This window comes from Silurus aristotelis (assembly GCF_946808225.1).
Source record: "Silurus aristotelis genome assembly, chromosome: 12".
Taxonomy (NCBI): Eukaryota; Metazoa; Chordata; class Actinopteri; order Siluriformes; family Siluridae; genus Silurus; species Silurus aristotelis.
Window position 1 is genome coordinate 1,542,412 of NC_139585.1, and position 26,029 is coordinate 1,568,440.

Genomic DNA, 26,029 nt, shown 5'->3' on the forward strand with positions numbered 1-26,029 from the left:
CCCACTTCGTCCTGGTCTGTCTCTGGATGACGTTCTCTTTCATTGGAGGCGATTCTGTGCAGCTGGAGATCTGTTTCTTATCTCCCTGGAGATCCATGAAACTATAGAGTAAAAACAGAAATTCTGTGGATTTGGACTGTATCTAATGGAGTTAAAATAATAAGAGAAGGAGAAATTGCCATTGGTTGTTGCACAGCTTGCAGTTGCGCTTATTATACTAGGGGGCGATGCTACATAATCGGCAGCGGTCTCATGAAGCATTGCTGCCGTTAAGCTGCATTGATGATTGTTCTTTTCTTATTAACTGAGGTTTAATTGTTTTTGAGCGCAAAGCTGAACTTTTGTTATGCACACAAATTTACTGTCGGCTCCTAGTCGTGTTAGTCGAGTCAAATATGTGCTATGTGTGATGATATAACGAGGAGTGTGTGTGTTATTCTGTTTGTAAACTCTGAACCTCTGTTTATTTCATTTAAGACTGTCATGCATGATCAATGATCTGCAATCTAATCAACCTATGGTGCTGTTGTTATGTGTTTTATTTGGGTTTCATGTTCTGTATGTGTTTCCGCTGTGGCCCGGGTTCGATCACCGGTCAGGAAACCAAACCCAGCCATTAGGGTTGCACAAGACAGTGCACTCTTATTGCCGGTCCCAAGCCCGGATAAATGGGGAGGGTTGCGTTAGGAAGGGCATCCAGTGTAAAACATGTGCCAAATCAAACATGCGGATCATGAATACGGATGATCAGCTGTGGCGACCCCTAATGGGAGAAGCCGAAAGAAAGTTTTTATGTGAAACGGTAGCCGTTAGCATTGACACACGTGCTGCACATTCGCACGTGCTAAGCCATGAGCTGCATCTTTCGAGAGTTGGACTTTTTACTGCTGTCTTTCTTTCATACCAAAATATGTAAAATGTTGGTCACTTGAGTTTGCTTGAGACTGCATTAATGTGAATAAATAAGAATTAAAGCTGAGAAAATGTAAAAATCGGCAGCAGTCTCATGAAGCCTCGCTGCTGACTGTCATGCAGCATCAATGATCTGCAATCTAATCAACCTATAGTCCTGTTGTCCCAGTGTCTGTCTAGTACAATAAAAGAAGCTTTTGAGAGACCATCCACCCGACTCTCAGTGTCAATTAACCAACCATCACCGACACAGTCACATGTAGTTAATATCAATAGTCTGCTACACGACTCAGGACCACAGTTTGTATCTGATCACCATCAACCTCAACATCTTTTATATTTATTTATTTATATTTTTAACAAAAATGGTCAAACAGAAATGTGTGCTGCATTAATCGCGTGTTAATAAAATGTGTGCCGTTAAAATAAGTTTGCGTTAACGCTGTAACTTTGACAGCCCTCCATGTATATAAATCTAAATATAAACAAGAACAAAAAATTATTACAGCACAAAATTGTAAATTCTTGCATCTCAGAAAATCCACTAACTGCAATGAAAGAATGAAAGGAAGTTTATATTAAAGGTCAAATAATCCATGTAGGCTTTTATTGTCATTTGATCGATAAACAGTGCAGTAGTTGGAATTACACAACACTTAAACTAGTTACATAAAATGCACATGTGCATAATTTTTTACAAAACAAAAAGTTCAACATAATACAAAGAGACAGTAAACCCAGTGACACCATATAAATAACACTACTATATTTTATAAGTTGTTGAATAAATACTAATATAAACTATTATACAGTGAGGAAAATAAGTATTTGAACACCCTGCTATTTTGCAAGTTCTCCCACTTAGAAATCATGGAGGGGTCTGAAATTGTCATCGTAGGTGCATGTCCACTGTGAGAGACATAATCTAAATAAAAAATCCAGAAATCACAATATATGATTTTTTAACTATTTATTTGTATGATACAGCTGCAAATAAGTATTTGAACACCTGTCTATCAGCTAGAATTCTGACCCTCAAAGACCTGTTAGTCTACCTTTAAAATGTCCACCTCCACTACATTTATTATCCTAAATTAGATGCACCTGTTTGAGGTCGTTAGCTGCATAAAGACACCTGTCCACCCCATACAATCAGTAAGAATCCAACTACTAACATGGCCAAGACCAAAGAGCTGTCCAAAGACACTAGAGACAAAATTGTACACCTCCACAAGGCTGGAAAGGGCTACGGGGAAATTGCCAAGCAGCTTGGTGAAAAAAGGTCCACTGTTGGAGCAATCATTAGAAAATGGAAGAAGCTAAACATGACTGTCAATCTCCCTCGGACTGGGGCTCCATGCAAGATCTCACATCGTGGGGTCTCAATGATCCTAAGGAAGGTGATAAATCAGCCCAGAACTACACGGGAGGAGCTGGTCAATGACCTGAAAAGAGCTGGGACCACCGTTTCCAAGGTTACTGTTGGTAATACACTAAGACGTCATAGTTTGAAATCATGCATGGCACGGAAGGTTCCCCTGCTTAAACCAGCACATGTCCAGGCACGTCTTAAGTTTGCCAATGACCATTTGGATGATCCAGAGGAGTCATGGGAGAAAGTCATGTGGTCAGATGAGACCAAAATAGAACTTTTGGGTCATAATTCAACTAAGCGTGTTTGGAGGAAGAAGAATGATGAGTACCATCCCAAGAACACCATCCCTACTGTGAAGCATGGGGGTGGTAGCATCATGCTTTGAGGGTATTTTTCTGCACATTGGACAGGGCGACTGCACTGTATTAAGGAGAGGATGACCGGGGCCATATATTGCGAGATTTTGGGGAACAGCCTCCTTCCCTCATTAAGAGCATTGAAGGCTGGGTCTTCCAACATGACAATGACCCGAAGCACACAGCCAGGATAACCAAGGAGTGGCTCTGTAAGAAGCATATCAAGGTTCTGGCATGGCCTAGCCAGTCTCCAGACCTAAACCCAATAGAGAATCTTTGGAGGGAGCTCAAACTCCGTGTTTCTCAGCGACAGGCCAGAAACCTGACTGATCTAGAGAAGATCTGTGTGGAGGAGTGGGCCAAAATCCCTCCTGCAGTGTGTGCAAACCTGGTGAAAAACTACAGGAAACGTTTGACCTCTGTAATTGCAAACAAAGGCTCCTGTACCAAATATTAACATTGACTTTCTCAGGTGTTCAAATACTTATTTGCAGCTGTATCATACAAATAAATAGTTCAAAAATCATATATTGTGATTTCTGGATTTTTTTTTTTAGATTATGTCTCTCACAGTGGACATGCACCTACGATGACAATTTCAGACCCCTCCATGATTCCCAAGTGGGAGAATTTGAAAAATAGCAGCGTGTTCAAATACTTATTTTCCTCACTGTATATATATATATATATATCCTGTATATTTCTAGACATATTCTCTCTCCAAATGCGGTTATATATAGCTATATCATTTACTGAGAGACACAAAAGACATCCACATCACATCACATCTGCTTTTCTCTTTTTAAACACCAATCCGTCTGATTCCTCTCCATTTCACAGTGATGTTCCAGTAAACACTGAGTTTTTGCCAAATCTAAAGAGGAGAACATGAGCTTTAGTGCTAAATAGTATACAAAAGAGAAATCTGTGTCGTTATTATAAATTTAATTTTTCTAAAAACACTACTAATGTGATGAAGGCTGAGGTTCTGGCTGCATTACTGAGAAATTATGGATGAAGGCCGAAACCCACCTTATTCAGGACGGCTTCCTTTAGTGAAGGATCATTAACATCTGAATTGGCCTGAAGTTTGACTCGAACAATTTGTTTTCGTTCTGTGATTGCTGGTAAACAAGAAAACACACATCAAATACACAATAATACCTGTAAAAGCTATGAACTGGGGTGAATATGAGAGTGAATGAAACTCACAGGAGTAACAGAAGAAAGGTTTTATGTATGAGCAAAGCTCATCAGATGCTTCACCATTCGTTAAAGCCATACAGTTTTCGTTCTTCAGGAGATTATCTGGTTGTCCAGGCATCATGGGAATGCTGGTAAAAATGGTACCATCTGACCATTTCCACGAATCTCTGAACAGACCAAACCAAGTGTCGCCTTTGATCATTGATTCAATGATTGAATTCTCTGTCGAGGTTTTTGCACTGGTCAGATCTGTGTGATACTGTCTGCAGTAACTTTGAGCATCAGACCAATTCTTTAAACTAGAGTAGTAAATGTATTTGCTTGTACCGCTTTTAGAGGCTGTGAGAATAAAAAAAACAAACACAGTTACATACAATTCATTTTACACTGTTAAACAGAATAAATGCTTACAGTCACAAACATTAACAAAATAAAAAACATGCCTCGACAGCACTGTAAATCGCTGATGTCACAAAAACTTCAGATATTTGTATAAAAATGGCCACTATTTAGGAAACTTAGATAACGGTACACAACATTCACGGTTCGGTTCCTACTTCGGTTTTTCCCTCACAATCAGGTTCAATTTCGGTACAGTTTAAAGGTAGTTGAATTTTTTTTTTTAACAAAGTTTACTATTATTAACATTTGTGATCATCAACATTTAAAAATGTGTAACAATTTTGAATACAATGCCTGCTGGGCATATAATATAATATATAAAATAATATCTCTGAATATTTTTTATAAAAATAAAATAAATTAAATCAAATAAATCAAATGAATCAATATACTTTATTATTATTGATTTAATTGAGTGATCGATAATATTTGGCAGAAATGTAACTGATAAAATAAAATTTAACAAATTGAAATATTTAATTAAATAGTTATCATTTGTTAGACCCCATTTGGATCATTCAGATGTGTGTGTGTGTGTGTGTGTGTGTGTGTGTGTGTGTGTGTGTGTGTGTGTGTGTGTGTGTGTGTGTGTGTGTGTGTGTGTGTTTTACATTCAATATTTGATTTTCTAAAGTTATAAACCTAACAATTCTGGTTATTCTGTTCTGTTTATTTCAGCAGACTTTAACAGATGTCTTCATTCCTTCCATCCTTCATTTTTAATAAAAAAATGTTTATGACCACAGACATTAGAGCAATCAGTCTGGAGACATTACGTTCAGTGATTTGTTTTTTTTGGGGGATGGGGATGATGGTCGAACATTTAAAGCAGGCAGGAACTTCACACAGTTCCAGTGATCTGTTAAAGATTTTCGGTTTCGGATCTACAGTAAAACTCATTCTGATCATCAACCAGCTGTTGATTCCCTACAGAGCTGGAGGATGGTGTCTTTTAGATTGTGGTGTCCCTCAGGCCTTTCCACACTGAAGCTCCTCTTATTAGCGTTATTAAAGCAGATTCTCTCATTAGTGTTATTACAGCAGCTCCTCTCTGCCACTCTAATCTCCTTTGTTTAAAAAGTCCTTAATTGACAAAGAGAGCAGGAGAAGTTTAACCATTTTGTTGGGTAGAGAGTGAAGATTTGCAAGATGGCCACTAGGCAGTGCAGTTCTAATGCCATGCTGTCTGACCAGCACCCCAAATCGCTTTCTATGCTTACGAGTCTTAAAGCATTTGAAGAATGCGGCTGCTCTGCCAACTACAGCAAAACGTCCAAATAGTCAAAAACCCTCAAAAGATTGTGTGGTGTGTTCTGCCGAATGTTCAGCAGTTCATTCCTGGTAAATGTGACTGTAGATGAAATACAAAAGTCAGGACAAACTAACAAAAACTGTTAAGCAACTGGAAAACTCCACACCGAGGAAGCCATCTGCTGTGCCATCTTGGAAGAAGATGGATTTGAATTATGTGGAATTGTCAGGATTTTCTGATTTAAAGAGAAATTCTTGAAGCTGCACATCAAACGCTAAAGTATCCATAGTGTTTATATAATAAAAAAAAAAATGTACTCATTGTGCAAAGGCGGAGACTAAACTAACTTGCGGTCTGCCACTTAATATGTTCCTGAGGGAACTCAGATTGTTACTTTGATCTGCATGTAAAAAGGATTGCATTCAGTATGTGCACCCGTACCGAAAATGTTCGGTACAAATACGTATACCGTTACACCCCTATTCACTACACTACTATGCAATACTGTCTGGTAGGTAATACTTTCTAGCAAGACATTATCAGGTTCATTCTGTTACCATTACCAAACTATGTTACTAAAAAATTTCAATTGGCCTTCACAATGCATTCAAACAGAAATGTTAGTACAGTAAAACCCTGTTGTACGTTGTAATTCGTTCTTGAAAATTGCTCGTAGGTCCATTTGCTCGTACGTTCGAAATAGTTTTCCCCATAAGAATGAATGTAAAATCGATTTAATCTGTTCCGGAACCTCATTCGATCGCTTATTTCTGCACTTAAAAAGTATTTGTAGCCTATTTTAACAAACAAATACACCACAAATTACCGAAATGTAAACATCATTTAACACTTACCCATGTGGTAGTGGTTGATTGCAAGTGTGAGCTGTGCACCATGCTCATAACCTTCTTGGTTTCAATGATAATTCTATTTACTTTCGTTTTCACAGCACCATCACTGATTTACTGAGAGACATTTTTCAAGATTTCTAGTGAAATGCTTCCCTCGGCCGAAAGCAGGGAACCGGCAGCGTGGGTTTGCTCGTGAAATAGGGTCAAATTTTGCAAGCAATGTCGATCTTATCTCTGTTTGCTCGTACTATTTGTTGCTCGTACAACAGGGTTTTACTGTATCTTAAAATATCCTACTGGTTTTATTTTACTTTAATCTACTCAGTCTAATGCACTAATAAATAAAAAGATTTGGAACTGAATGTAAATCCACCACTTCATTCACTGTTTAATCTTAAAGCTCTTCAAACCAGGATTAAGGTCAATGAGAAAAACTAAAAATACCCGTTATTTATTTTACAATTACAATTCTCCATTAAGAAAATGACCAAAGCAGGTAATATGTTGTTCCTTACCATCATAGCAGACAAAAGGATACACGTTAGCACATGGACAATCGTACCAACCCAATGGTGCTATTGTAACACAAGCTTCTTTTCCCTTCCAGTTGTCAGGATTTGTTCCAAACCAGGTATAAAAGCTTCCAAGTGGTTGATTTCCCATTGACCAGTGCCAGCTGTTGACATCATTTGAAAGCCCAATTCAAGCACTAAAATTAAAATTTTCACTCTGTGTGACATATTGGACTCGGATCATGTTTTTGGCGTCTTCTATGGTGGCCAGGTCAGTGTGTGTAGTTTGGCAGTAGGTCTGAGCATCACTCCATATTTTTCAAATCAAATCAAATCAAATTTTATTCATCACATACACATACATACAGGGTACGACATGTAGTGAAATGTTTTGTACGATGGTCCGGCATGAGGGAATAGGATGGGGGAAAGAAAAGGAGGCAGATAAATAACTATAAGGTATAGGAAAAACTATTAAAATAAAATAAATAAATAAAATAAAAAAATATAAGGTATAAAGATATATAGATATATAAAAGGATAATGTATGAGCAAAAATACATATAAACAGTAAACAATGTGTAGTGAAAAATGTAAACAAAATAAAAATGTAAACAATATGTAAACAATAGGCAATTTGTAGTGGGTTGTCCATAAAGTGTCCGTGTGCGGTATGGTGTGGTGTAAAGGTTCGTAAAGTGTCCATGTGCAATATGGTGCAATATGGTCCATGTGGTATGAATAAAATAAAAAGCGCACTGTGCTGTGCAAGTCCAGAGTTTAAAGTGTCGTGGTGCGAGCGGTGAGATATGTTTAAAGTGACGTGGTGCGAAGGTGAATATATGTACAGAGAAGTGTGATGATGATGGTGGAGAGAGTGGGCCAGTTCTAAATCCTGGGTGTTTCCTGGTTTAAACACCGGATGGCCTGCGGGAAGAAGCTCCTCCTCATTCTCTCTGTGTTCGCTTTCAGGGAGCGGAAGCGTTTTCCTGAACGCAACAGAGAAAAGAGTCCATTGTTGGGATGGCTGAGGTCCTTCATAATCTTCCTGGCTCTGGTCCTGCACCGAGTGCTATAGATGGTTAGGGAGCTCAGTGTGGATGGTACGTTCAGCTGAACGCACCACCCTCTGGAGGGCTCGTCTGTCCTGCATGGTGCTGTTCCCGAACCAGGAAGTGTTGCTGCCCGTCAGGACGCTCTCAATGGTGCAAGTGTAGAAAGTCTTAAGCACCTGAGAGGGTAGTTTAAAGTCCCTTAAGCGTCTCAGATGGTACAGACGCTGCCGGGCCTTCTTCACCAGGGTGTTGGTGTGACAGGACCAAGACAGATCCTGTGTGATGTTAACACCAAGGTACCGGAAACTGTCCACTCTCTCCACTGGGGTCCCACTGATGTTTATAGGTTGGTATGACCGCTCCCGCTTTGTGTTGAAGTCCACGATCAACTCCTTAGTCTTGCTGACGTTCAGGAGAAGGTTGTTCTCCTGGCACCATCTCTCCAGGTTTTTAACCTCCTGTAGGTAGGCCGTCTCGTCGTTGTTGGAGATCAGACCCACCACAACAGTGTCGTCAGCAAACTTGATGATGGTGGTGGAGTTGGATGTGGCCACACAGTCATGTGTGTACATTGAGTAAAGCAGGGGGCTCAGAACACAACCCTGGGGGGCTCCAGTGCTGAGGGTGGATGAGGTGTGTTTTCCCACCCGTACGGCTTGTGGTCTGTATGTCAGGAAGTTAGAGATCCATTGACACAGCGGCTGGCTGAGTCCCAGGACCTCCAACTTAGAGGTGAGTGTGGAGGGAATTATGGTGTTAAACGCTGAACTGTAGTCCACGAACAACATCTTTGCATAATTCCCATTTCTTTGGTCCAGATGGCTCATCGTGGTGTGGAGAAGATGAGCAATGGCGTCCTCAGTAGAGCGGTTCTGACGGTACGCAAACTGTAGTGGGTCCAGTGTGTCTGGTAGTGATGCAGTGATGAAGTCTCTGACCAGTCTCTCGAAGCACTTCATCACTACTGAGGTCAAGGCTACAGGGCGGTAGTCGTTAAGGCAGGCGGGCTGGGGTTTCTTTGGGACAGGAACAATGGTGGACTGTTTGAAACATGAGGGGACAACAGACTGTTCCAGTGAGAGGTTGAATATCTCAGTGAACACCGGTGCTAGCTGGTCAGCGCAGGCTTTCAGGACCCGGCCTGTGATGCCATCTGGTCCTGCTGCCTTCCTGGTATTCACTCTCTTGAAAGCCCTCCTCACGTCATGCTCCGAGATGGTGAACGTGTTTACCTCTCCAGCTCTCTCGGCGTTGTGCCGCTAGCGTGGTTAGCTGCAGCCTCGAAACGAGCGTAAAAGGTGTTTAGCTCGTCTGCCAGAGAAGCGTCCGCATTCACCATTTTAGAAGATGGTGTTTTATAGTCCGTTATTGTTCTTAGTCCCTGCCACAGGTTCCTAGAGCCACCATGTTGAAACTGTGACTCTAGTTTCCTCCCGTAGCACCGCTTTGCTTCCTTCACCGCTCTGCGAACACTGTAAGACGCAGCCTTGTACTCGTCCATGTCCCCGGTGGCAAGCTCGGTGGTGTTGTAGGCAGCGGAGCGGGATCTCAGAGCGTCGCAGATAGTTTTATCCACCCACGGCTTCTGGTTGGGAAACGTTCTGATAGTGGTTTTCTGCACTGTATCATCAGCTAGTTTCCCGATGAATCCCACAACCGCTTCCGTAAACATGTTGACATCATCAGAGCTGCGCCGGAACATGTCCCAGTCTGCGTCATCCAAAGCGTCCTGCAGAGCGGCCACCGATTGGTCAGACCAGCGCGCGACCTCCCTCTGAACCGGAGCTTCCTGTTTCAGCCTTTGTTTGTAAACAGGCATGAGGAAGATGGCGGCATGGTCCGATTTCCCAAACGGTGGACGTGATTGTGCCTTGTAGCTGTTCTTGAATGGCGTGTAACAGTGGTCCAGTGTTCTTTCGCCCCTGGTAGGGCAGGTGATGTGCTGATGAAAGTTCGGTAGTGCGCGCTTGAGGTTGGCACTGTTGAAATCTCCGACCACAATGAGCGCAGCGTCCCGATGCTGTGTTTGGTGAAGAGTTATTGTCTCGTGTAAATCCCATACTGCAGTGTCCGTGTCCGCATGAGGTGGAATATAAACGGCACTGACAATGACCGAACTGAATTCCCGAGGTAGATAGTAGGGCCGACATTTGATGGTCAGTAGTTCCAGATTTGGTGTGCAGGAGCGTGAAAGATGAACGATGCTCGCGCTGTCGCACCAGTGGTTGTTCACCATCAGACACACTCCACCTCCTCTTGACTTCCCCGACTCCAGTGTTCTGTCCATGCGGTAAACCGAGAAAAACTCGGCCGGCTGGATGGCGTGGTCCGGTACCGCTGGGTTCAGCCATGTTTTGGTGAAGCAGGGAAGGTTGCAGTCCCGAATGTGTCTCTGGAACTTGACCCTTGCCCTGAGGTCGTCGAGCTTGTTCTCCAGTGACTGGACGTTGGCTAACAGGATACTAGGTAAGGGAGCGTGGTGTGCGCGTGCCCTCAGCCTGTTCCTGACGCCGGCTCGTTTCCCTCGCGGACGCCGGTACGGGTCGCGTCCTTTGTTCACCCTCAGGATCTCGCTCGGCCAGCATGGGTCCGGGTTTAAAAACGGCGAAAGGTGAGTGCATTGTACACCAATAGATATAAGAGTGTCTCTGTCATATCTAATGATGTCCATCTTGTGTAGATGGAAGTGTAACTACTTAAAGAAAAGTATAAAATAAACAAAAAAAGAGAAAACGTAGCCGGAGCAGTCGTGACGGCAGCCGACTTCACCGGCGCCATCTTGGACATGGACATGGACATGGACTTGGACATGGACATGGACTTGGACATGGACGTGACGGCAGCCGACTTCACCGGCGCCATCTTGGACATCTTGGACACCGGCGCCATCTTCCACAATTCCTTGCTGGATTAGATAATACTTACGAGGGATAGAGAGAGTGAAGGGAATGAATCCTGTGGAGGAGAGTTAAAAGTGTTTTTGTGCTGAATAGTTGCTTACTTCACAGCATCTAGATTTAATTAATCATATTATAGACACCAAATACTGAGGGTGAAGACTGAAAAAAGGCTTTTTTCTAGACATACACTAAATGGACAAAACTACTGGGACACCTGATGTGGTTCTTCCTAAAATGTTACCACAAAGTTGGAGAAATTTTCCCTCCACTTGAACTTGGAGACCCAAATCTGTTTCAGCATGACAGTGCCCCTGAGCACCAAACCATCTCCATGAAGATCATCTCTAGGTTATTAAGGCAACCATAGTTTTCAGAGGAAATGAGATGCTGCATCAACAACATGAAGGACGGAGGGGCCACTAGTGGCACTAAGCCAAGGCTGTAAAACCTGACAAAGCCCGCAGTGTTGCAGATGTCTTGGAGGAAACCTCCAGAAGACAAAGCCCTAGAGGGTGCCACACTCCAAGTAGAGTGAGCTCTGACACAAAAGGTCAGAGAAGCATCCACAACCCACCTGCTAAGGCCCTGCTTGTTGGCAGGAAGACCCCTCCTCGGAGGGCCATAGCAGATGAACAGCTGCTCTGACTTCCTCCACAGTTCAGTTTTGTGGACGTCAGTTAAGCTTCTCCTAGCCTGGGGCCTAAAAAGAAGGAGGAAAGTATAACAGGTCATGGGACGACTGGGGGTACCTTGGGGACATACCCGACTTTGGGGTAGAGAAAGGCACTGGCCATGCCTGGAGTAAATTCCAAGAGTGAGGGGGCCACAGAGAGGGCCTAAAAAATCTTCTAATCTCTTGAGGGAGGAGATAGACAGAAGAAACACAGTCTTTACTGTAAAGAACCTTAGTCAATGTCTTAAAAGGAGGCTCAAACAGAGCCTCCAAGACAATTGACAAATCCCATGCAGGCACTCCAGATCGTACTAGAGGCCTCAGCCTCTGGATACTGCGAAAGTAATGTTTCGCCAAAAAGTCTATACCCAGCGAGGAACACGTAAACCTTCAGGGTGGAAGGAGACAACCCTTTGGTGAACTGTTCTTGCAGGAATTCTAGCACTGGGTCGACCAGGCAGTTAACTGGATTTAAGCGGTGCCGTTCGCATCATGAATTGAACAAGGGCCATCTCACGGCATAGGACCTATTCATGGAGGGAGCTCTGGACTTGAGGATGGTCTTTACCACGTTGGTGGAGAGACCAGAATCTAGGAGTCATCCAGAGCCATTGTCTCTTTAGCGCTGAACTGGGGTAAACTATTTTGCCCCCTGCCTGAGAGAGAAGATCACTCCTGAGAGATATCTCAGGAGGTGTTTGAAAATGGCTACCAGTTCCGCAAACCATGGCCTGCCTGGCCACCATGTTCCACCAAGAGGACAAGAACTCTGTCCCGGCAAACTCTATCCAGAACTCCAGGGAGCAGCCTTAATGGGGAAAAAGGCGCCACAGCCTTAGAGGGGCCGGGGGAGTAAGAAAGAACCAGGGATGACAGTGTGACGTCTCTTGAGTTGCAAACAGGTCCACTTGTGTTCTTCTCTGTAAAATCTCTCCTAAATCTGCTCCACAATTTCCAGGTAAGGTCACCATTTCCCTGACCTCGGCCCTTGCCTCAAAACGGCGTCTGCTTCCTGATTTTAGTGGCCTGGGATATACGGTGCCCTCAAAGAGAGGAGCTTTCATTCAGCCCACAGAAGTATCTGACGTGCCAGCTTGTACAGAAGGCGAGATTGCAGGTCCCCCTGGTGTTTGATATCGGAGAACACAGACTTGTTGTCCGTAAAGACCAACACATGGTGGCCTCTGAGGTCTGAAAGGAAGTGCTTGGATGCTAAGAGGGCAAAACCAAATGGAAAGTCCCGGTATTAGTTAGCTTCAGCTCTGCAAGCGAACTACAGATCTATAGTGACAAACCAGTCCTGGGACTTTATTTGAGACATGACCTAATTCAGAATTATCATCCAGAGATTGAGAGCGTGGACAACGCAGAAGCGTTCCCAAAGTGTTCTTGACGCAGCTCGAGTTCCTGAAGGGGAACTGCTTTACATGGGTTGGAAGATCTCCTGCACCAACCCTATCAAACACCTCTGGGACACTGATTCCACCTGAGGCTTTCTCACTTTTGTACCTACATCAGTACCTGACTTTACTAACACCGTTAGCTAAATAAATCTCCACAAATCTTCACAACCTCTAGAGGAAAATCTTCCCATAAGAAGGAATTGTAAGAGCGAATTGGGATTAAAAAGCCTCATCAGTCCTCGTTCCTCTGCATGAACACAGAGAGCTGACTATCTACTAGTGTTCCTGTAGTTTTGAGAGAGAATTTCTTATTGTTATTTAAAGTGTGTGGCCGATCCAAACATTTTCATCACACAGCTTTGTTTATTTAACCTGACCTAAACAATCGTTCTATAACGATGTATTAAGATCCATGAGGTTACTGTGAAGACTTAAACTCAAGAAACATGGTGATGGTTTTGGACTGTAAATTATATAAACAGTTTGCTACTATGGCTTTAGAATACATTTGCGTGTCCATTACTGAACAGTTCTCAACCTCAAAAATTATAGATATGGAAATGGACATTGAATGTCAACTTAATGAAGATGGGTCCCTCTTCATTAGATTTGATCTATTTCTGTAAATGCTGCTTTAGGAGCAGACACTCTGTACTGTAAAGCCATTTTCATACTATGTGTCCCTTTGTACACCATCATTATGTTTAACATAAATATACTTCTTACACACACAATTTTCTTTTACTGCAGGCATCATGTGTCCATCACCAACCATATCCTTTTCACTTATACACTCACCAGACACACTGATTTCCTTTCTCACCTGTAAGCAAGAAAAGGATAAAGAGATGCTCTTTCATCGCTGAAGTGTCACTAAAGAGCTCTCTGATCAACGTCCCTCAGAGATCCGAATCGGAACACGTTCAGCTGTAACTGCATGTCACAAATAATTATTTTTTTTCACTTGAAGCAACATTTTCTAATAACTGAGAACACAATATAAAACTGTTCAACAATTCATCCATTCACCCAGACGTTATACATTACAAAATGTTTGAAAAGGAGTGGGATAAAGCAAAAGCTTATTATTGTTCCACTCATATACAATTTTAACATTCCAGTATATCTTTAAATATAAAATCTATATCTTTATATTTTTATATTCCTTACAACATAACAAATTCACAATAAATTAAACAACCCTATATTCAACCATCCAAATGCAATCAACATTATAACCCCCATTCACAATCACCTCTACACATCTATTGTATACTTCTTAATTGTATACTTCTTAATGTTTTATATTTTATGAAATCAATAACTGTACAGGCATCCATGTCCTAAAATCGGGACGGGGAAAGGTCGCAGCGGAATTTAGGGCAGTCAGCCACTGGGTGAAATGCCTTTCAGGTCGGGAAAGGCCAGACAAAGCATGGAGCGAGTCTCTTTGTGCCAGCCCTTAGGGGCAGGTCCTTGGTTATCACTCAGGCTTTCTGGTCGACATGATAAGTCAGCAAGGTTTAGGCAGAGAGTGGCGCCGTCGGCAGGGTTTGAGCGTGGAGCTGTGCAGTCAGCAAGATTTGGGCACATAGCGGGGCCATCGGCGGGGCTTGGGACAGGCTTGGGGGCATGTGTCAGCTAATCAGGTTTAGGATCCAAGGCAGATGCCACAACGGTGCTGGGAGCAGGAAGAGCTGCGCCAAAAATGTAAGCGTGCAGAGCGCAAGAAGAGCCGATTATGAGAGTTAATTCGGAGAGCTGATTCTGAGCTGATTCTGTGAGCCGAGTCAGTAAGCCAAAGCGCACGGAGTGCGAAGATGCCGAGCCGGAAGTCGGAGCACATTAAGCGTGAGCAGAGCACAGCTGAGCCAGGAACTAAAGCGCATTGAACACAGGCAGAGCAGCGTCGACTTTGACTACGAATTTCCGGGCTGTGTTGGGGAAGATGAGGATGGGTGCCTCTGTGAATCGGGGCTTTAACCTCGAGACCCAAACGCCTCCTCAGCCTCGGGGACCCAAAGGAACGAGAGGAGGGAGGACGTCAGGTGGTGGAGGGGCACCATTACCAAACTATAGCCCTTGACAAAACTAAAACGATAAAAATTGGCGAAGCCCAGGAACCTTTGTAGTTGGCGGCTGGAGGTGGGGCTTGCCCTGGATCCTGGAAGGGTCCATCTGGATGTTACAGCCTGAAAGCAGGTATCCCAGGAACAAGGTTTGTGAGGTGTGGAATTCAAATTTCTCAGGTTTCACATAGAGCCCGTTTTTTGAGGAGCTTTCCAAAACCTGCCTGAAGATCAGGATATCATCTACATAGACAAACACAAAGCTGTTGAGATTGTCTCTGAGGACCACATTGAGCAGTGCCTGAAAGACGGCCAGGGTGTTAGTAAGGCTGAATAGCATATTGAGGTACTTGTAAGGACTGGCTTGGGTATTAAAGGCGGTCTTCCATTTGTTACTCTCCCTGAAACGCACAAGGTGGTATGCGTTGTGTAGATGGGGTGTAGATGGGTTGTGTTTCTGCATCAAAGATAAAGGATAAAGAGCCTGAGCAGGTTAACAGGGCTCCCTTATGCGCCGATTGATGCGTGTAGCCAAGATGATCAGAAAATCCAGATCCCGGGGTGGATCACGAGCGGCGAATTCATCCTTAAGGCAGAGGAGAGGCAATGGAGGAAAGTATCATAAAGTGCTGTGTGATTTCATCCACTGTCAATGGCCTGGGTCCCGAAGTCAGCTGCAAACTCTGCCACAGAGCGATGCCCTGTGTGGCTGAGATCAGAGCGCGGCGTAGATGAGCCAAAAACCTTCCGGAGTTTGGCAGAAAAGGCAGCAAATGATGTGCAGTTAGCCGATTGGCTTGCCCACTGTGCAGTGGCCCACCTTAGGGCTCAACCTGACAGGAGGGAAATGATGTAGGCCACTTTGGAGTGCTCCTCACCAAATTGAGAGGGGTGCATACTAAAAATCAAACAACACTGCATGATAAAAAAAGCAGCAGGAGTCTGGGTCGCCCGTTAGTCAGAATTAGGGGCTGGTGCTGTGGGTGCCTGCAGGACCGGAGCAGCAGGTGACGACGGCAACGGAGTACCTTTGAGAATTCTGTCACCAAAACTTGTGTGCAAGAATCCCATGATTTCCGGCATGCCTGCAGAGAGGTTTTGAATCTGGTGCTCCTGCACCGCTTGTTGGCGAAACACAGCAGTTAGAGCGGTGCAAAAGGGCGGGTGCATCCGCAGGATCCGTGATGGCCAGATTGTTCTGCCAGCTATTTAGGTTTAGGATCTAAGGCGGATGCCACGACGGTGCCGGGAGCAGATATGCGAGTGTGTAGATCGATAGAGAGACGATTCTGAGCCGATTCTGTGAGCCAAAGCGCACGGAGCACAAGGATGCCGAGCAGGAAGTCAGAGCTTGTTGAGTGCGAGCATAGCAGAGCCAAACCGGTAACCGGAGCACGTTGAATGCGAGCAGAGCCGAGCCGGGAACCGGAGCATGTTGAGCGCAAGCAGATCGTTGAGCAAAGCAGAGCAGAACAGAGCGGAGGTGAGGTGAGAATAGTCAGGCGGAAACAGAGTTAAATTAATTACTGAAAAACGCTGGAGTGTAATTAGGGCAAGCCTTGAAGACAATCTGGCACTGATTTTAGGTTTTTGGCGTCCTTATATGTGTTTAAAAGATGGACGCCATTTCGGTATAGCAGGTTGGCAAGGGAGTTCCTTGGTGATGGAGGCGGCAATGCCGGAAGTGCTCAAGCAGGCTGACAGCATGCTCAGCAGTTCAGACAAGCATAGAGTGGCAGATTCTGACACTCACATTATTAATAATTCTAATAGCTCTCTTTTGTAATATTGCACAAATTTCCACACAATAACAAGTACGGTAATATAAATGTATTTCTCCAAAATATCTCATACCTTATTCAGTATTGCTCTAGTCTTTGCTTTAACATACTTTATTTGCAGTTTTCAGCATATCATTAATCTAAAATTACACCTTAATTACACTTCATTTCCATATACTCTTTCTATACTTACATTATCAGTTTTCAATTCTACCTGAATATTTGTTTTATATTTTCCAAATAACATAATCTTTGTTTTGTTTGTATTTAATGAGTTTATTTACATCAAACCACTGTTTTAATTGATTAATTTCTGTTGTTAACACGAAAGCTGTTGTATATTATCCCTGGAACAGAAAATATTTGTGACATCAGCAAATAAAATACATTTTAGTATATCTAATACTCTGCACATGTCATTGATATAGATTATATACAGTTTTGGACCAAAAACTGATTCTTGTGGTACACCACAAGTAATGTTCTTGCATATAGATTTATATCCACAAACTGTTGCCTGTTTTTTAGATGATTACTCACCCAGTGTTCATATTAACTTCTAGAAATGTTAAGGTATTTAAACACAAGTTAGATTTGTACAAGTGATTAATTAAGAAATTTAATGTAACTTACTTCTTTGTTTATTGTGTTATTTGGTACAGCGTGTAGAGCTCTGAGGATCTGTCCTGGCACCAGAACACTTCAGCTCTGTTTAGGAAGGCACAACAACGCCTGTACTTAAAATGTTATTTTAAGAAAAACGAAATACAAATACTTTGTTACTGTACTTAAGTAGATTTTTTTACTTTAAGTTTTTACTTATACTCATTAAATTCTTACACAAATATCTGTACTTTCTACTTCTTACATTTTAAAAACCGGCTTGTTACTTTAGTTTTAATCCATCGATTTGGTGAAATATAAAAATTTATTTTGTTTTACTGTGCACTGATTTCAGCCCAGCAACCAATTTCCTGTCATTGCGCATTGCTTTTTTAATCCATGTATAATGTCCTGACTCTCACTCACCACAGATGTAGACTAGTTTACGAAGCTGAGAATCAGCAGATGGAAAACAACAAGAAGTAAAGCTAACGTGGATGAGACAGAGGGAGTAAGTGATGTAAACATGACTGAAAACAGAGACATTCCTTATCACCTGATCATCATCATCATCATCATCATCATCATCATCATCATCTTTTCTCTGCTTGTGTTCTATATGTGGATCTTTAGCATGGACACATTCATTAGGTAACAACATTTTTCATTTATTTGTATTTATATATACAAATATACAAATCCGTTTAAAATAATTTGCGTTAGAATTTTGACAGCCAAATTTTATATATATATATATATATATATATATATATATATATATATATATATATATATATATATATATATATAATTAGGCTGTCAAAATTCTAACTCAAATTCTTTTAAACGAAACAAAATTTTATTAAAGCGCTATCAATTCAGAGCACATTTCTGTTTTACCATTTTTATAAAAAGAATATAAATAAATAATAAATAAACATTTGTTTTATTTCCACGCCAAGTCTCAAATCAAACGCCAAATACAGCATGATTCACACAATTAACCCTCTAGGTGGCGTTTTGTGGGTTTTTCCCTCATAATGGCAAAACGAACTTTTTTAATCGTACAGATAACAATACACACTGTAAACCCTACTTCTGTCATTACTCAAATAATCAAGTAATCTTGAGTTAACACTACTTGAAATTTTTTATTTTCTAACCATAACTCAAAATTTTAAGTTAGATTAATTTACTGAGCCGCAAAATACTTCGACTTAAAATTTGGACTGTTATGAACTAAAAATTCTAATTCATAAAAATAATCACTCTGGTCTCCCTTGATGGTGATTGGTTATTTAAGGAGTTCTGCCTGGTAATAAGAGAACTAATGCAGTGATTGGTAGAATAATCCTATAGGCGGTGCCTGTTGCTGATGCCAGAAAGTTCTGGAATTAATCTTCTCGTCGTTCGCCATTTTAAACTCGGTAAGTAAAGTTATTATGCAGAAATTAACTTGAAAATATTATTTTAATTGTCATATGTTTGTTTAAGGCCTAATTTTACATTTACATAACAAAGAACCGCCCAGTCATCATTACAAATCTTTCAGACACGTTGTGTTTGCTAACATTGCTATCAATTTTGTGAACATTATTTTAGAAATCATATTGAGAAACTGAATTTGACTTGTAAGATGTAGATTCTTTATACATTAGTTAATCGTGTGTTTTAGGAAGAAAAAAGTGTTCTTCAGCAGTCCATCTTCACATTTATCATCAATAATTAATTGTCTAGCTAACCTATCTGTATTTGCTGGTTTAATTAATAACATTAATTTAGAATATTATTAATTATAATAAAATATACTTTTCTTTATGATTTGTCAATGACTGTCAATTTTTTTATATTTTTAATTGTTTTTATACTGCAGGTGAAAAAAGAACATGTGGAAATTAGACCTGAATTACCCCAAATCACTCGCAAACACATTTGATCTCATACAGCGTGTACTGATGTCAATGGGACAGAATGCACTCAAGCCCAAAGTACAGTCTTTGGCAAACCAGCTTTTTTGTTAATAAAAATTGTTTAGTTTTAGTTTTAGTACATTTTTGTACAGTGTGGGTGTGACAAGTCTGTTTCATTAATTGAAATTTAAATGTTTTAATGTTTTAACAATTTTGCACAATAAATACATTCAATATGATGTTCAATGTGGTTTTTGGACTGAATAAAGCTTTAACAGTCAAAAGAACAATGATATTATTCAATTCAATTTATAATCATTTGCAATTTCAGTTTAATTTTTAAGTTGACTTGAATATGTAAGTAAGTGAACTTAATAGTTTAAGTGCAAATTATAAAAGACCAAGTTAGATGAACTTAACAATTTAAGTACAGTCTACATGAGCACCAAGTTAAGTGAACTTAAATAAACAAGTTTTGGAAAATCCATTACTCAATTCAATTGAGGGAATGACTTTACTCAATAGGTTGAGTTCATTGAACTTATTAGGGTTTTCAGTGCATCATTCAAATCTGTAAAATGTCAAATTTTATTTGTATACACTTATAATACCAAAACGCTGTACTTCTGTAAAAATAAAGTAAACAGACAGGGGGCGCTCTCTGCCATGTAATCTCTTTTCACAAGCACAAAAATAAAACAAACTGAATCAGTGAATATTTGCCTCACAGGCACTTAATAAATATATGTGTAGAAAACTCGACATGTCTTTTAGATAAACCACATTTACATCGAATAAATATATTCTCTGATTATGTAATTGATATGAATTATACCATAAATACCTTAAAACCATACCATTACCATAAATCGGTATGATTATGACAAAAGCTTTTTGACTTGACTTGAAGGGGTGCAGTTTCTCCAGTATCACTTTATTAACTGTCCGTGTGGAAACAAAGCAAAGGTTCTGTTTGGTGTCCTAATTTATGTCATTTAAAACATCATTATTACTTTAAAACATTTACAAGAATATTTTGTCTTCATGCTCTATGTTACATCCATATTTCTCCATGTCCATGTTGCTTAAAGTATTCATAACAGAAAGTATTCATATATGGGTCATTTAGAACAGATAGAAATTTGCGATTAAGTTGCGATTAAATATTTAATTTGATTGACAGCCCTAATATTAATATGATGTGGGGTTCAGTTACCAGCGTGACACTAAAACAGGTTAGAAGTAATAACTACTATTTACTAAAGTACATGTCAGAGCCAAAACTTCTTTACTTTTACTTGAGTAAAAAAGTATAATCAGTACTTCAACTTTTACCCGAGTATTTAAAACATAAGTATCTGCACTTCTACTTAAGTAAAGGATGTGTGTATTTTTGCCACCTCTGGTCACCAGGGATTCTAACAAATTTTTACCACTGCATCATCGAGAGCATCCTGACCAACTCCATCACTGATTGGTATGGATGCTCCACTGTGTGTGAAGGTAAACCCCTGCAAAGGCTCAAAAAAATCGCCCATCGCATCATTGGTACCGAACTACTCGCCATTGAGCACCTTCACCACAGCAGATGTCTATGTAGAGCTCACAACATCATCAAGGACACCTCACATCCCAGTCACAAACTGTTTAACCACCTTCCATCAAGAAGGAGATACAGGAACATACGCAACAGAACCAGCAAGTTCAGGACCGGCTTTTTTCCATCCACCATCACCATCACCTTCACCTTCACCTTCACTATCACCCTACTGAACTCTACACTCCATCACTGTATAAACACTGTATATAACTTCTGTACAATTCGACATACAATGTACATACTACATAGTGTATTTATTATACTCCTCATTCTCTACACATATTACAAACATCTGCACTATTTTATTTATGTATGTATATATACCTTATATATATATAAATATATATATAGTGGACTTTATTATTCAGCTTGCACATTTTATTAAATGCTATTGCCTTGTAACCTTTTCCTTGTACCTTTAAAACAGTGTCCACACGTCTCTTTACTGCTACTGCCTTTATATTTATTCACTGTACATATGGATATATATATATATATATAAAAGGTATATATACACACTGTATAGTTAAATAAAGATGTTTACATTGCAGACACTGCTGTCTGAGATGGTAATGGACTCCACAATGAAGTATAGATCAGAAGTTTTGTATTTAGCCAGTTACAGCTTAATAAACGACTGTATTTGCATAGTTACATAAAAGATATTGAACAGAATTATAGTGTTAATAATAAACTACCACTATAAAATAGTGAAATAGAAAATTAGGTGTTACCTTAAACTGAGAGCGAGAGAGCGATCATTTGCTTGTTGTCTTGGTGTTTTAGTGTCTTCTGTGTGTTGGCGATTTCTTCTTCTGTCAGATGGCTAATGTTGTCTTTGGCTTTTTCTACTTTGATTTCTCAGAAAACTACTTTCCCTATTCAAAGCTGAAGGAAATTATTACGATTCACATTCGAGGCAGGTGGTTGTCTTGGTACATGTAAACATGTAAACAGAACATGTAAAGTCAATGTTCTACTACTGTCTAGAGAACTAATATATTTCTCTCTTTCAAATTATAAATCTAAATGTATCAAAGAGTAAATAAAAACTAGTGTAATCATCATAACAAATGACAAATTAAGAGTTTGAACAGAACGGGTCTAAACTAAATTGGTAGCATTCTATGTTGAATAATAGGAGAAACTTCTTGCGAGGAAAAAGAGTCTGAGACATTTCATTCTGTGTAATATAAACTAACATCTGAGGTAAATTTTATTCAGAGGTAAATTATAGTCTGATGTAACATTCAGTCCAAGGTAAAAAAATTATCTGAGGTAAAATACAGTCTGAGGTAAATTGCATTCAATATCAGGTGAATAACTCTGAACAGAATATTTTATTTTAAATCTATTTGTAAAATGGACAAATTTTCACAGGTAAAAAAAAGTCAGAGTTTTTCAGAATCTAAATCTCAGGAAACCCAGAAATGAATTTCATATCGATGCAAAAATTACAAATTCTCTATCTTGAGTTGTCTCTATATACTCTATAAGGCCAAATGTATTGGGACACCTGACCCATGTGTGTTTTTTCCCCAAACTGTTTGCACAAACATGGAGGCACACAATTGTATCAGAGGTCTTTGGATGCTGCATAAAATTTTACCTTCACTTAAACTAGTAGACCCAAACCTGTTCCAGCATGTCAATGCTCCTGTGCACAAATCCAGTTCCATAAAGAGCTGCTTTACGTGGGGTTGAGTGCAAGATCTTACGTGGCCTGCTACAGAGCTCTTACTGCAACTCTGTTGAACACCTTTGGGATAAAATGGAGCTCTGACTTCACCTCAGGCCTCCTCACCTCACCTCCAGTACCATTGTGGCTGAATGAGCACAAATCTCCACTAATCTTCATTTCACTATGATGATCCCTGATTGTTTTGTTAATGTACAGAACACAATGTGAGGTTTATTCATAATTTTTATAGTGCTATTTTACAATGCACAATATTTCACATTGACTCAACGCAGATTTATACAGATAAAGATTTTAGATGGTGGTATAAAACAATGTGTACATTTATTGCCTGTAAGTTTGTTCTGAATATTTGTTTATCCCTGATGAGAGAGTCAGTGTACACTGGGGTGAGCGAAAAACCTCCTGAAATGGTATGAGGAAAAAACCTTGAGAGCAACCAGACGCAAAAGGGAAACTCATCCTCATCTGGGGGGCACAGAATGTCCATTTATTACAGATTAGTTGTTGAGGTGTCTAGTAAAAGGTGTGTAAGTGCAGAATGAAGACTGCGAGGTACATGTCAGTGAAGTAGTAATGAGGAAAAAATGTATTATATTCAAATAAGGGAGGATGAGACACACATTGTCCTTCACTGCAATTATATTCACATTAACCTTAACGCTTGTGTGAATTTGTTTTTGTCCACACAGACCCACACCCACTTAATTTTACATTCAAAATAAAACTTCATGTTAATAAAATTAGGTTTTTATCACCTATCAGACAGTAGAAAGGCTTAAGGCATGAGCACAGAGCAACAACTGCTTAAAATAAAAAACAACACAGGTACTTTTCTGGTGGGAGGGAAATATTTAATTCTTCGAATGCTCCATTAATTTACTAAATGAGAATATACAGTAGCTGCTGATACCAGGGAAGCGACCTGTAAGGACTGAAGATTTAAAAGAATACTCAATTAATTCTATGTGAATTAAAACATTTAATGTTACAGAAAGAATTTAATGTTGCAAAGAAGCAGAAACAGGAGCAGGTTTCAACAATGAGTCCAATAATCAATTTTTCAATTCCCATTTGCTCAAATGTATCAAATGAGTTTAATTAAAAATATAATATAGAATTGCTAATGGGAATAAACAAAAATAAACAAGAGCACTACCATTTACCCATATCGCTTATGCTAATATGGATTATAACATTTTGTAATCACACAGTTTACGGAGAAAATTATTTCACAAGAATTTACCCATGCTTCAATGTATATATGAGAATCAAAGGCTGTTTGTTACCTGTTGAAATCCTTCAAGTTGGATATAATTATTTTTATCTGCTTTCATCAGCTTTTTAGGAAAAAGTAGATCAATAAATGATGAGCTCAGATGAATTTCAAAAGATGTTATAGAAGGGCAATGACCAGGTGATAAACTAAACATTAATCCAGACACTAGTTCATGGTCTTCTGTTTGTATTATACTGAAGTTTAGTAGACTTTTAGCTCTAAATGAATGGTTACAGTCATGGTGTCGAGAACATAAACTTCTCTTTGTTAATAACTGGAACTGTTTCTGGGAGCGTCCTAGGTTCTTCCGCCCTGATGGCCTGCACCCCAGCAGAGTTGGAGCAGCAGTGCTATCAGATAACATCTCTAGGATACTTCACACCATCTGACTGGTAAGACATCAAGAAATCTTCAACTATAAGAACACGCATACTACAGACCAAATAGTTACAAGTTCACACACAGCCCAGTTTATAGAAACCGTATCTATTCCTCGGGTAGTAAAACCAAGAATTACATACACAAGATCCAGAAATAATCTTATTGCAGTTAAAACTGAAAAATGCCAGATAAACAAACACAACAAAGTTCTAAAGTTCGGTCTTTTAAACATTAGATCACTTGCACCCAAAGCACTGATTGTAAATGAGATGATCACAGATAATAATCTCGATGCACTCTGTCTCACTGAGACCTGGATTAAACCAGGTGATTATATGGGTCTAAACGAGTCGACACCGTCAGGATATATTTATAAGCATGAGCCCCGTCAGACTGGTCGTGGGGGGGGTGTAGGAACCATTTATAGTGCTTCTCTTAATGTTAGTCAGAGATTAGGATTCAGCTTTAAATCATTTGAAGTGCTCGTTCTTAAAATTGCACTTTCAGACATGCATAGAAAACTCGCTCTGGTCACCGTGTACAGACCCCCAGGACCCTACGCTGATTTTCTTCATGAGTTTGCTTGTTTTCTCTCAGACCTCTTGATCAGTTTTGATAAAGTGCTGCTTGTAGGAGATTTTAATATTCATGTAGATGATGCAAACGATGCCCTAGGATTATCATTTTAACTCTTTTGGAGTTAAACAACACGTCACCAGACCAACCCACCGTTTTAACCACACACTAGACTTAATAATATCTTACGGAGCAGACGTCACTGATATAGATATTTTACCCCAGAGTGATGACATCACAGACCATTATCTCCTACTGTACACACTACCGGTAGAGCAGATTAACCGTGTTTCACCACGGTATCGACTTGGTAGGACTATAATTCCAACCACTAAGGACAGATTCATAAATAACCTGCCTGATTTATCTCAGTTTCACATTAAACCCATAACTGCTGATCATCTTGATGAGATGGCGAACAACATAGACCTTATCCTCACTAGCACTTTAGACACTGTTGCCCCCATCCGGTTAAAAAAGTTTCGAGAACAAGCACCTGCACCTTGGTATAATAGTCATACGCATGCCCTAAAGAGAACAACACGTAATCTGGAGAGAAAATGGAGGAAAACTAAATTGGAGGTATTTAGAATTGCGTATAAAGACAGTATGCTTAGCTACAGACAGGCGCTAAAAGCTGCTAGAGCTAAACACCTGAGCAAACTCATAGAAAATAACAAAAACAACCCCAGGTTCCTTTTCAGTACAGTCGCTAAATTAACAACAAATCAGGGATCTGAAAAATGTGTTCTATCACAGTTTAGTAGTGAAGACTTTATGAATTTCTTCACTGAAAAAATAGATAACATTAGAAAAACAATTGTGGCAGTTCAACCTCTGACAGCATCTCCTGACACAATCGTACTTACAACCCCACAACTACACTGTTTTACATGTATAGGACAGGAAGAGCTGTATGATGCTATTATGAAAGCTAAATCAACAACATGTCAGTTAGATCCAATTCCCACTAAACTACTGAAGGAAGTGTTATATACAGCTGGTGAGCCTCTTCTCAATATTATTAACTCCTCACTATCGTTAGGTCATGTCCCTAAATCCCTCAAGTTAGCAGTTATTAAGCCCCTCATTAAAAAACCCAATCTGGATCCAAACACGCTATCGAATTACAGACCAATTTCAAATCTCCCATTTATGTCTAAGATTTTAGAAAAGATTGTCGCTGCCCAGTTATGTAACCACTTGCAGGAGAACAATATCTTTGAAGAGTTTC

General features: G+C 40.1%; 1 protein-coding gene and 1 long non-coding RNA gene across 2 annotated transcripts; both read right to left on the minus strand.

Annotated features, from left to right (window-relative positions):
- Positions 1 to 3,406: 3,406 nt before the first annotated feature.
- LOC310735040 lies at positions 3,407 to 4,320 on the minus strand. Its single transcript, XR_014536196.1, has 3 exons — positions 3,856 to 4,320; positions 3,676 to 3,767; positions 3,407 to 3,517 (listed from the first exon to the last, which is right to left on the minus strand). It is a non-coding gene; the product is annotated as an uncharacterized lncRNA (long non-coding RNA).
- Positions 4,321 to 5,476: 1,156 nt separating this feature from the next.
- LOC310734894 (uncharacterized protein) lies at positions 5,477 to 25,825 on the minus strand (the record flags this gene model as incomplete). Its single annotated transcript, XM_083557368.1, has 3 exons — positions 24,577 to 25,825; positions 9,415 to 10,723; positions 5,477 to 5,510 (listed from the first exon to the last, which is right to left on the minus strand). The coding sequence occupies exons 2-3, from the start codon at positions 10,590 to 10,592 to the stop codon at positions 5,477 to 5,479; spliced, it is 1,212 nt and encodes a 403-aa protein (XP_083413494.1). The 5' UTR covers positions 10,593 to 10,723; positions 24,577 to 25,825.
- Between the last annotated feature and the right edge of the window lie 204 nt (positions 25,826 to 26,029).